Source organism: Parasteatoda tepidariorum, chromosome 2 (assembly GCF_982258835.1).
Source record: "Parasteatoda tepidariorum strain Cologne lab strain chromosome 2, Ptep-v5.0, whole genome shotgun sequence".
Classification (NCBI taxonomy): Eukaryota; Metazoa; Arthropoda; class Arachnida; order Araneae; family Theridiidae; genus Parasteatoda; species Parasteatoda tepidariorum.
Window position 1 is genome coordinate 97,968,985 of NC_141756.1, and position 12,094 is coordinate 97,981,078.

Sequence of the window (12,094 nt, forward strand, 5' to 3'; positions counted from 1 at the left end):
GTGCTTACAAAGTACTTAAAAGGTGCTTGTTTTTTGTTTAAAGATTTGGCTACACGTATTTATTGTGTATAATATGTGCAGGGAAAAACAAAGGGAATGTTTTTTTTTTGACAGATATCGGTGGTAACCCTGATTATGAAATTTTCCTAAAAAAGTATAAAATTGAAACATTAAAAATGACATATAATTGATAAAGAAATAGTCTAATTGAGTTGTTTTCTTTCTAGATACATGAGGAGGTTCGAGCCTGAATTGGCCTACTTGGCTATGTCACCTGTTGAATCAGCAAGGACCATAGCCCAGTGCCTGTCTGAATTATCAAGGACACACGATTGAACTGTCTCTTTGAAAATCAGGATCGCTTCCTCTCTTGTATTAATTCTGTGTCTTTGGATTTCAAAATCAAAGGCACTTGTTTTTGATTCAGCGTGAATGTTTATTAAACTTTGTTGAAATGTTGGCGCTGTCTGAAGAAAAGAAAAAAAGAACGGAGCAGTTGTTTAATTGTACTTAAAGCACTTCAGTGTTGAAATACAGTGACTTTTCTCTCTATCCTCAGTTGGAAATGCCTCTGGGCTTTAAAAGGAGTTTTATATATACATATATATATATACCTGTATTGAATGATTATTTTTAATTACAAAATCTATCATACATCAAGTTGAGTATTTAGAAAAAAATAATGTTTTAAACATTGAAAAGCATGTTTTGAAGGAAAGTTAACATTGCATCTTTTTTAAAGATCACAATCAGCCCGTGTATATATATATATAACAATGCCATCACCTTAGGCAAAGGGAGATGATATCGTTATCATTTTCTACAGCACTTAAACTTCACATTTTTAGATTAATACTTTTATTTTATATATATAAAAAAACATTTGTTTTTAAGAAGAATCGTTGTGTGTCATTAGTTTTGGGTGTATCATTCCAGAATGAACTGGACTTTCAATTTTAGTAACGTGGTATCAAATGGGTATATGTTTTCCACCCTTCTGTTTGAACTTGTGCCTAAAAGTTAGTTTATTTGTGTTAAATTCCAAATGTTTAAAGTAAGAAAAAAAAATTATTCTTTTTAAATTATCATTTTCCAAAATTACCTTTTGTAATTGTATGAATTTTATGTAATTTTATACACAGAGATGTCAGTGATTATTGGTTTTTAGAGTGGCATAATTTTAACCATCTTATGTTAGCCTTTTTATTTATTTATTTATTTGTTTTATGTGATCAACCCTTTTTTTTTTTCAATTTGAAAACAGTTTCTCATTTTCTTTAAACATTGAAAATTACTGCAGAAAGTATTGTTCGGTTGAGCTATCAATAACTTCTTAACTGAAAATATAATTTTTTCTTAAAAAAAAAAACATGCCAGAACATGTAAATTAAGTCAAATTAAAACATGATTTCTAACTTAGAATTTAAATGAGACATTTTTTTTTGTGAACAATATATTTGTTTTAATTCAAATGGTTAAATGCAAATTTTATAGGGTTAAAAATCACTGCATAAGAAATTACGTAATTGAAATTACAAATAAATACTCTGTGGCTGTGCAACCAAAATAATGTTCTATACTTACATTTATTCATTACAAAAAAAATTTCAATCATTTTTGTTTTTTTAAGTGTTATTTTTCTTTTTTTTAGTTTGGAATTCTTTTTTTTAATTAATTAAAAATTATCTTTTAACTATCTGAAATGATTTAAATATCTATTACTATTCAAAATCATGAATTTGAAAATAATCCTAGTAAAAACGAGAATCATCTTGTCTCAAAAATGTAATTTATAGATTGAAATATGTTACAGTCTATCTAGATTTATAGTTATTTTAGTGTAATTTTTGTGTTTAATTTACTTATAAAAATTCTGTCTCCAAATATTTTGGATGTTATGCTATAGTCAGCAAATAATATTCCATATAATCTCCTGGAGTTAATTTTTTTATTTGTAATGTTATTTGTTATTATTAGTTAGTTTGTATCAAAGCATTTATACATTAAAAAAACTATCATTTATATTTTAAATAGACAAATTTTCAAAATAAATATCTAATTTGAAAAAATTCTAATTTTAATAATAACTAATTTTTGTTTAAAATGTATGTATTTATATATATATCTGTTTTAAACATAATAAAACTTCAGGTTCTATATAATCGCAATCGCAGAAGGCACTACAGATAATATTTTTTATTTGAGTTTTATTTTGAAAAAGTAAACAAGCAAATAGAGAAAAATTGCAGAAAACATTTTAAAATGTGTTTCTTAATAAACCTAAAAAGCTGATTTAAGAGAACATTGCGAAAAGGAAAATGTTTTTTACTTGATTACGGATATTTATTTAGTCTAATAATTTTAGTATAATTGTGCGAAATGCGACTTAAATTTAAACAAGATAAAGATTTGTGTATAATTTTTAAGGATCCTATATTTGCAAATTTTGTTGCTTGTGTATTTGAGTTGATTGAATTTCTACGTTAATACTGTCTTACTGCATTGAGATCAGACTGATTCGAATTCATGAGGATAAAGCTGCAGATTTTCTCTGTAAATTCTGTTACCGGTTACACGGTTAAAAAGTTCTTTTTGCCCTTTCATCCCATGTAAGTTATCTACACCACAGCAGGGTTGCCACTCCACGGGGAAAACCTGGAAAATACAGGTAATTTTGTTTATTTTCGTCTTTTAAAAAATAGTGACCATTCAAAGCGAAATTTAAGAATATTTCGGCTATACTTGACTATTCCATTTACTATAGCATTATTTGTTTCAAGCATGTTCAGCTGTACCTTTTTTCTCTAAGTTTTTCCAGTAATTTAAAATTACTGGACTAGCCCAATATAGCTCACACAAGAGCAGTTTCTCTTGATATATTGTGTATAATATGTACAGAGAAAACACAGGGAATTTTTTTCTTTCTTTCCAGATTAGAGTGGTAACCCTGTACAAACTAACTAACTGAATGCAAGGCTACATTACTGCAGAGAAATAGTTGCAAAAAAAAAGTGAAGTGACTGTCCGGCATTTTATCATACATTACATGACTTATAAATATTAATTACTTACATTTTACCATACATTAAATTACTTACAAATACAGGGAAAGCATAGGGAACTTTTTTTTTCAGATTAGAGTGGTAACACTGTACAATCTAATAGAATGCAGGACTACATTACTACAGAGAAATAGTTGCGCAAAAAAAAAGTGACTCTCTGGCATTTTATCATACATTACATTACTTACAAATATTTATTAAGAGACAATACATTATGTGTTCTGCTCTATGTTTTAACTTGTATCTGTTTAAAATTAGTTTAAAAAGTCAAAAGAGGTATCTATGCACAAGTCATTGATAACGATATCATGTACAGATATGGGGTTTCGGAAATAATTCTATGTTATCATTAAGATTGAAGAATCCGTAATTATAAACTATTATTGTTTGCATTATGTGTAAGTAAGTGCAGTGAAACTGGTTTCATTGAACTTTAACTTGGGGCACTCATGTAATAAAAATATATTTTTCAACTTTGTAAGTAAAATTGAAGTGCTTGGAATGGTAACAGCAAATCCTAACCAAATTCCATTTTGAGGAAAATCACATCACTTTAGTTGCATTTTTTAGTATGAACAAATTTTAAATGTAAAATATGGGAGTTGTGGCATATCCCAATTCATTTGATACTTCAGCATATGAAATATAGATGGCAGCAGTATGCTGTTGTACATGTATGTCAGAATCGGAGGTCAGTTAGGATGCGCTGTTTTCATTCTATGTGTCTCGATAATGGATGCAATGAAAATATAGAATCTGAAGAATAAGAAAGCTCAATCTGAAATTTTCATACTCGACAACTACAAATCTTAAGATTTTTAAATCAAATTTTATGTATAATTTGTACTGTATAGTTGTAATAAACTATTTTTATTTTAAATTCATTTAATTATTATTAATTTTCTTTGAATGAGTAACTATAACTTTGGATTACTATTGTATCTTTCATGAGCTATGAAATTTATTTACGCTATTTAAATTTTTATTTTTTACTGAATTTTTAATCTATTGATTGGGGTCAATTCAAATACTTCATAAACACCTAATGAGGGGGGAGTTTTTTGATTTGGTTATTGACAAGTTGGAGGGGTATGAGCTATGTTTACATAAAATCCCTTTATTTTCATTTTTTGTTTTAAAATAAGCAAAATAAAAATTTAAAAAATAATTACATTGAAAAATTTTCTTTGAAGAGTTTCAGTTTTCAAGAATTTTGAACAAAAAGATTCCTTAGGTATATTCTTATTTGTAAAATGTCAATTTTATTGTATGCAAACTTAAATATTTTATTTGAATTCAATCCTGAAATTTGATTACTACAGTAAAAGTCAAAAATAAAGTGAAAACTAAGCGAGTTGCAACTTTCTTATACAAGCATAGAAAGGGGTTTGTGATTTGCTTATTTTTACTGAGTTTACTATGTTTTTTACAAAATTGCTAAGAAAAACAATATATATATTTTATGTAATATCGACCTCTTGTGCCCCAATTTAACCAATGAAATGTGAGTGCATATTTTTTATTTTACACTATACGAGTTACACCATCATAGTTCCGAGCAGCTTTTTTTAATAATAAACAATTTTTAGTTTTCATGCAATGCTACATAAATTTATGTACTATTTCTTTAAGAATATATTTGGATTAATTTTTTTTTAAAGAGGATGTCCTTGTGGGTGTCAGTATGTTATATGCCTGTGATGTATTATGAAAACTCCCGCCTGTGTTCTGTATATGCTGTTCATAAATTATTTTTAAACTTATATTTGTGTTTTATTTGTACTTGTTTTACATAAAATTGTATGTAAGCATTGTTTATGTGCAATCAGTTCATTAAAACTATAAAATGATCATTGTTTTCATTTCATATTAAAATTTCTCCTATCTTTTTTTTTTTCGCTGTTACTCAGAGTTGCCACTCCGCATGGAAAATACACCGAATTTTAAAATAACAGGGAATTTTAATTATTTTTTTTTTCTTTGGAAACTGGGAAAATACAGGGAATTTTGTTTCTTATTTCGTCTTTTAAAAATAGTGACCTCTCAATGCGCAATCTATGGGATATTATATTTAAGGGTGATATTCCAACTATACTGAACTGTATAATTTACTATATCATTAAAGTATGTTTAGTTTCTTTTTTTTTTCTCTTAGTTTTTCCAGCAATTATAACTAGTATAGTTAGCCCAATGCAACTTAACATGGTGCGTAGCGTTTTTTAAATGTGCTTTTTTTTCATTTTCGTTCTTTAAACGCCCTTAAAGGTGCTTTTTTCATAGGGTGTTTTTAAAACGTGATTAATTTTCCCTACTCGAATATAAGATTTTATTTTACCATGTCGATTGTTTCGTCACGTATTTATGCAAAAGCGTACTTTTCACATTGTTCTATTCAACGTTTTCACAATCTATTTCAGCGTGCACCGTCTTTTCATAGCGTATGAAAGCTCCAATTATTTTGCATGTTTCATGAAATACTTGCGTTTCCTGAGCTTGGTTCGGCTAGATTCTTGCACTCTCGTGTGCGAACTCGGCTGTGTTTTTCAAGATATTCTCAATTTCAGGCTTTATTTTCCATCCTCTGATATCGAACTGAAAATCCTATTTGATCTTTTTATTATGGCTAATATAATCAAGAGTTCTTTGTCAGAAACTGGGTTTTTTACCACGATCATGATCAGTCTTTGAAAATTACTTTGCATTTTGTTAACGTGCATAGTGCTTAAAAATATTTTTTGAGTGCTTAAAAGGTGCTTATGTTTTGTTAAAAGATTTGTCTATGCACCCTGTGAAAAGAAATTCAGTAAAAAGGGTTCTTCCATTCTTTGTAACTAATTTTTTTATTAATTTCTTATAAATCAGATTTTTCTCTTTTTTTTTATTTAAAACACTTTTTTTTTAATGTTTCAATTTATTTGTTTTAGAAAAATATATATGTTACTGGCGAAGTTTGAAATTGTCATTCTATATAATGCTTAAAACTAGCCCGTAACATATTTTATTCTATAACCGTCGTTGAACCGCCGATCCAATTTTGGGTTTACGTCTACCAATGTTCAACTCCGTATCTCTGTTATTTTGAACCCAATCCATAAGACATTGAAACTCATGGATCAGTACCCCCAGAAATATGATTTGTTGTGGGAACATGGAGGACTTCGAGACTCGACAGATTTAACGTGCATCAGTCACCATTTACTACAGGAGGAGTCCTAGGCCGGCAAGGATCGAACTCGCAACCTCTTGGACATAGGCTCAGTGCCCTACCAACCAGGCTATCGCGGCCCTCATTATTTATCCCTAGGCATTTTACAGAGTGTCAAATGAGAAGCTGACAAAATATATCCATCTCTACTTTGTTTCAAATGTAGCTCAGAATGTCACTCAAGCTTACCATGTTGAAAAAAGTAAACTACTTTTAAATTTTTTTTTGACCTCTTATATGAAAATTTTATTTTATTTATTAAGAAGGCATAAATTTTGTTTTGTTTGACTTTCATTTTGCTTTACGTATTTTGAATAAATTTTCTTAATGGCATTCTCATTATTTTTTCAGAATAACATTTGTATTTTTGAGGAATGCCAGTCATTTATACTATAGTCTTATCGGGAACTTTTTTCATACTTTGCCTAAATAGCATTTGTCATTCTATTAAATGCTTAGGTATTGCATACAATGCCTAGGGAAAGAATCTAATAATTCTCATATTTCCTTTTGCTTGAAATGTCCAGACATTCTATGGAATGCCTGTGTTTCATACTTTGGCAGTAAAATAACTCATTTATGGAACATACTAGTAATTAATCTTACATTTCTTTTTAAAAAATATGTAATCAAAGACGATTTAACATAAATAGAAATTATTTGAAAATATCAACTAAGTAAAGATCAACAATTATATTTGTAATTATAGTAAATCATATTAGAAATTCAATGAATGGAAGAAAAGAAAACCTCATCTTATTTAATTCAATCACTTGTTCATTTTTTTTCCCAATAACACAGACCCGCAAAATTTGAACCATGTAGCAGGATGCGTAGCGTTTTTAAAAAGTGATTATTACGTTTTTTAAAAGCCCTTTAGGTACTTTTTTTATTCGGGGTTTGTAAAAAGTGCTTAATTTTCTATCCTTTAAAATACATTTTTTCTTTGCCTTGTCCTTGTCCATTGCCGTTCTAAATTAGAAAAAAATGCGTGATTTTTCATAATTTTCTCTGCAATATTTATCAGAAACTAGCAATTTTATAATGATTATGTTAAGTTTTTGAATTTTATGTTTATAAATTAAGAAACGATAGGAAAAAAAAACCATTTTTATTAATGCACATATTCTAATTAAGATTTTTTTTTTTAGAAAGTGATTAAAAAAATCTGGCTACCCACCCTATGTAAACGTGATAACAATGTAATGACTGATTTCTACTTTTGTTTAGGGATCTGTTTTCAAATATGGTATCCATTTTTTCAAACACATGAATTTAAGGAGGAAAATGCCTTTTTTACATATTCTGTATTGTTGGGCTAGGGCAGTGGTCGGCAAACTTATTAGCCAAATATGAACATTACAGCAATTTAATAAAAAATTGGGGGCCAAATCTGCTGGCAATGCAAAGCATCGGAAGAAAACTTCCAACATTTGGGCAAATAGAAGTTATCGAAAAATCGATGACAAATTTTGTACTGAAATCACAAACGTACATAGCAGGTGTAATAAAATCGTATAAAAATACCTGTAAGATGCGCAGCTAGATTGAAAAATACAACAACTTTTTAATAAGACAGGACAACGGCAGACACGGTTTATAAGACATAACTGTTCACACTGCAGGTCTGTGATGCCAAGTTGTACCTCCACTATTTTAGAAAAAGTATGCGCGCGCATGCTTGTGGTACCTTTGTATCACATCGGAGTATGCCGAAAACATACGAACAATTTCAGCCGGTAACTTGTACATGGTTTGTGTTTACGTTTACAAAATCTAATAAAATTAAACTCGATGCTCGTTACGTATTTTCGCAACAATATAAAATTTTAATTACCTATCTATCTTTTAACTTAAACAAAAAATCATGCATGTTCTCGATTTATAGAAGAATTTTAATTTATCAAAATAAGATGTAATTTTTTTCTTACCAAGTTTTTTTTTAATGAAAATATTAATGCGCCTTCCGTGGATATTAATGCCAGAGCCGCACTTAAGGAGCCAAAGAGCCACATGCGGCTCTGGAGCAGCACTTTGCCGACCACTGGGCTAGGGGACTAAACCGTTGCTATATAGACAAGTTTGGAAGTTTTTTATATATATGTTGAATCGAATGAGATAAAAATATGCCCGGACTAAAACGAAGGAGCCGAGTGATAAGTAGGAGACCTCTGCGCATCCTAACTCGAAGCACAGACACAAAAGTACATCGCTTTCCTCAGTGTGTTTCCTGATTAATAGTTTAAAAGTTGCAAAATTACACTCTATAACAAAAAAATCGACATACCAAGAAGCAATCATCCGATTGCTTTGAAATTTCGTATGCATAAATGTTTTGAACAAGTATGGCTGGAATGATGCCGACTGGAGACGTATAGTCTTTATCGACGAATCCCGCTTCCAACTGTGTCCTGACGATCATCGAAGACGTGTTTGGAGACGCAGAGGGGGGATCCTGCCTTCACTATTGCACACCACACCGGCCCTCAACTAGGCATTATGCTCTGGGGTGCCATTTCCTTTGACAGCCGGACCCCTTTGGTCGTCATTAGAGGTACACTTCTTGCGCAGCGGTACGTCGACGATATCCTAAGACCTGTTTTGCTACCGTTCCTTTTGCAGTTCCCTGGGCTGGTTTTTCAGCAGGACAATGCCAGACCACATACGGCACGTGTTGCTATGAACTGTCTGCAAGCTTGTTAAACTCTTCCTTGGCCTGCCAGATCACCAGATCTCTCTCCCATCGAGCATGTCTGGGATATGATGGGAATGCGATTGCATCTGGTACGGAATGTTGATGACCTCGTTCGACAATTAGATCGAATTTGGCAGGAAATACCGCAAGAGACCATCCGTTAGCTTTATCGGTCTATGCCACGCCGTGGGGCAGCTTGTATCCAGGCTAGAGGCGGGTCAACACCTTATTGAACTTGTTACTGTAACTCTGCAATAAATTATTCAATTGTTTTGAAATTTTAATCATTCACTATTCTGTACATTGTCTTCCTATCCACCAATTTTCGTTTCAATCGGACAACTCCTTCTTGGTGCGTCGATTTTTTTTTGTTATAGAGTGTATTTTTGTGTTGAAAGTGTTTGTATTTATGCCTATTTATACATCACACAATGCTATATAGACAAGTCAGGCTTTGTTTTGTGTATATTTTTTTTAATGATAAATCTGAAATTTGTCAATTAATGGGGCTAATGGTTTTGAAACTGTTAAGTTTTATGATTAGCTAGGTATAAATCATAAACTATAATTTTCATTTGTGAGACTTGCATTTCTTTTAAACTGTTAATTCTACAGGGTGTTCCAAAATTATCTTTACAACTTCAAAAATTCATAACTTCGAAAATAAGCAAGATATATTCTGTCTTTTGCATGTATTACTGCAACTAATAAAGTTTTGTTTAGTACACTTCAACATTCGCACCATTGGTGGCCCTAAGCACTTCCAGTCTGTAATCAATTTCAAGCCAGGTGATGTAAAGATAATTTTGGAACACCCTGTATTCTTAATTTTGATTTTATTGATAAAAAAGTACTTAAGAAACAATGCCTGGTATGTAATCTCCTGCTCATTAAGTCAGTACAAAGTGGACAAATAAGTACACAAAACATTAATAGCTTCTAAACTTTTAGTCCTCCCATTGATCTGAAACTGGGGGATTTCAAGCCGCCTCTAGAGATCGAACCCTGGCTCTTAATAGTGTCACATCAGTGCCTTTAAAAAAAACAGAGCCCCCCAAAAAAAGAATACCTTGAATAACTTTTGATGTAATGTTGACAATTTCAAACAAAAAATAATTATTACTTGAATACAAATTTTGACATAATTTTAAGAATTTTAATTTTATATGAGACGAAACACAAAATTCAAACTAAATTGGTGGAATAGTTCCTGGGAAATCAAGTTTTAAAGAATTTGTATGCTATTTAGAATTCCATTTCACAGGAACTGTTCCATCAATTTCGTTCAAATTTATAATTTTGCCTTATAAAATTACATTCTTTAAAATGGTGTAAAAATTTGTATATTTTGCAATTCAAAAACTTTTTCACTAATATTCAATAAAATAATTATTAAAAATTATTTCTTGCATGGAATTATCTTTGGATAATCGAATTTTTCCAAGAATTTTTGATTCGTACAAACATTGGACGGCTATCCTGACCAAACTATTGGGACCATATTTCCCAGCTTGTGGCTATCTCATTTATTTTAAGTTGCAGAAATCCAAATTCGTAAACAAAAAATTATATTTATTGAGAGAAAGCAAGTTTTTTAGTTGAATGATTTCGCTACTTAAAATATCGTCTGCACTAATTTGGTTGCATATTTCAGGTCGCCCTCTTGAACCTTTGAGATTGAGTTCTAATAAGTGAAGATCCCATCATTAGATTGAAAGTTATTCAAGCTGATTTTTTATTTATTTATTTTTGCTCTCTGTACGTAGTAATACTAATTTTAATTATTTAAAATTAGTATTACCATTTTTTTATTCGCTATTTTCCCTTTGACTGTGTGTTATTAGTATCATTATGCACCGAAAATAATGCTATTGATATATAGCAACCAAATCTTTGATAATTTCGATTTCAACACTTTTTAAGATCGTAACAACAAAAGAAATAATCGAGTGTGGTGTATAAAGAACTTGGTATATAAGGGTCATTCTCACAAAAAGATGATTTTTAAAGTCCCTTAGTAATAAATATTAGGAAATACAGCAGATTTCTTAATATTTTTCTTCATCATTTTTAGTAAAGTTCTAACTAACAAATCATACGCATTTCTGCTAAATGTATTTAATATTTCGTTCTTATTTTTTAATAAACATAACTTCAAAATCCCCTCCGTGGACGTCCCTACGTCTGTGACACAAAATAATTTTAAATGGCTTTTAAACAATTTAAATGTTATTTTAATGATTTTTGTAGTTTTACCTAGTTAAATGTTTATAGTAACTTTTTACTTAATATTTAAAAATATATATATATATATTTTTATAAAATAAATGACTAGTAAACTTTGTCCATCAAAAATGAAATCTCCCTCCATGGACAATTAATATAGTTCGGTAAATATGCAATAAAGGGCAGCATATGCGAAATCCCTATAAGACAGCTGCTGGGAAAGGTAACCATTCCATTTTCTAATGTTAACTATCAGTTGTTTTTGTTCTCTTTGGTGTCAGTTTTGGATTTTTGTGTTCAACTGGGGTTTGGCAAAGTTCTCACCGTATACTCCGTGGACATCATAAGGAAGGGAAGAGAAAATTATTTTATTTTTGATAGATGAATTTTAGATTGCAAAAATAGTATATTTAATAAAAAGAACTACCCCATTTTTGTAATTTTAAAATTAAAAATCAGTAAAATTCAAGAACTAGTTTTTGTCTCCTCCGTGGACATAACAAGTCCACGGAGAAGAAGACACAGTCAATGGAAGAGACAATGTGTTAGATAACCATTATACAATTTGAATAAAAAATCTATATTATTTTAATTGATATTTTTTTAACTGGAACAAATGTGTTAATTTGTTTGTATTTTTAAAGAAAATCAATTAAGTTTAACTTTTTCTTATCGGAGAAGTAAATATTGGCAATTTTTCTAAATAATTTCTGTGATGTTTAACATTTTTTTTCTCTTCAAAGTTTAGGAAAAAAAGAGCGAAACCAAAATGTAAAAAAAGAAAGCAATCAAATGTTCAAATGCAAAAGAGAAGGGAACAGAGAAAACTTAGTATGAGACAAGCTAAACAGAAATTAAAAGAAAACCCTATATTGTTTGAAGAAAGCAAAAAAAAAAAAAAAAAAA

General features: G+C 30.0%; 1 protein-coding gene and 1 long non-coding RNA gene across 6 annotated transcripts in view; both read left to right on the forward strand.

Moving 5' to 3' along the window:
- The window catches only part of LOC107443872 (uncharacterized), a 47,295-nt gene extending 46,288 nt beyond the window's left edge, over positions 1-1,007 (forward strand). For all 5 annotated transcript variants that reach the window (XM_087157819.1, XM_087157821.1, XM_087157822.1 and 2 more), the window contains exon 19: positions 228-1,007. In XM_087157819.1, the coding sequence (XP_087013945.1) occupies positions 228-336 (109 nt within the window). In that variant the 3' untranslated portion in view covers positions 337-1,007. The remainder of the gene's footprint in view (positions 1-227) is intronic.
- A 3,169-nt stretch (positions 1,008-4,176) lies between these two features.
- On the forward strand, positions 4,177-4,509 carry LOC147815936 (uncharacterized). The gene is made up of 2 exons (XR_015431467.1): positions 4,177-4,317; positions 4,391-4,509. It is a non-coding gene; the product is annotated as an uncharacterized LOC147815936 (long non-coding RNA).
- The last annotated feature ends 7,585 nt before the right edge of the window (positions 4,510-12,094 follow it).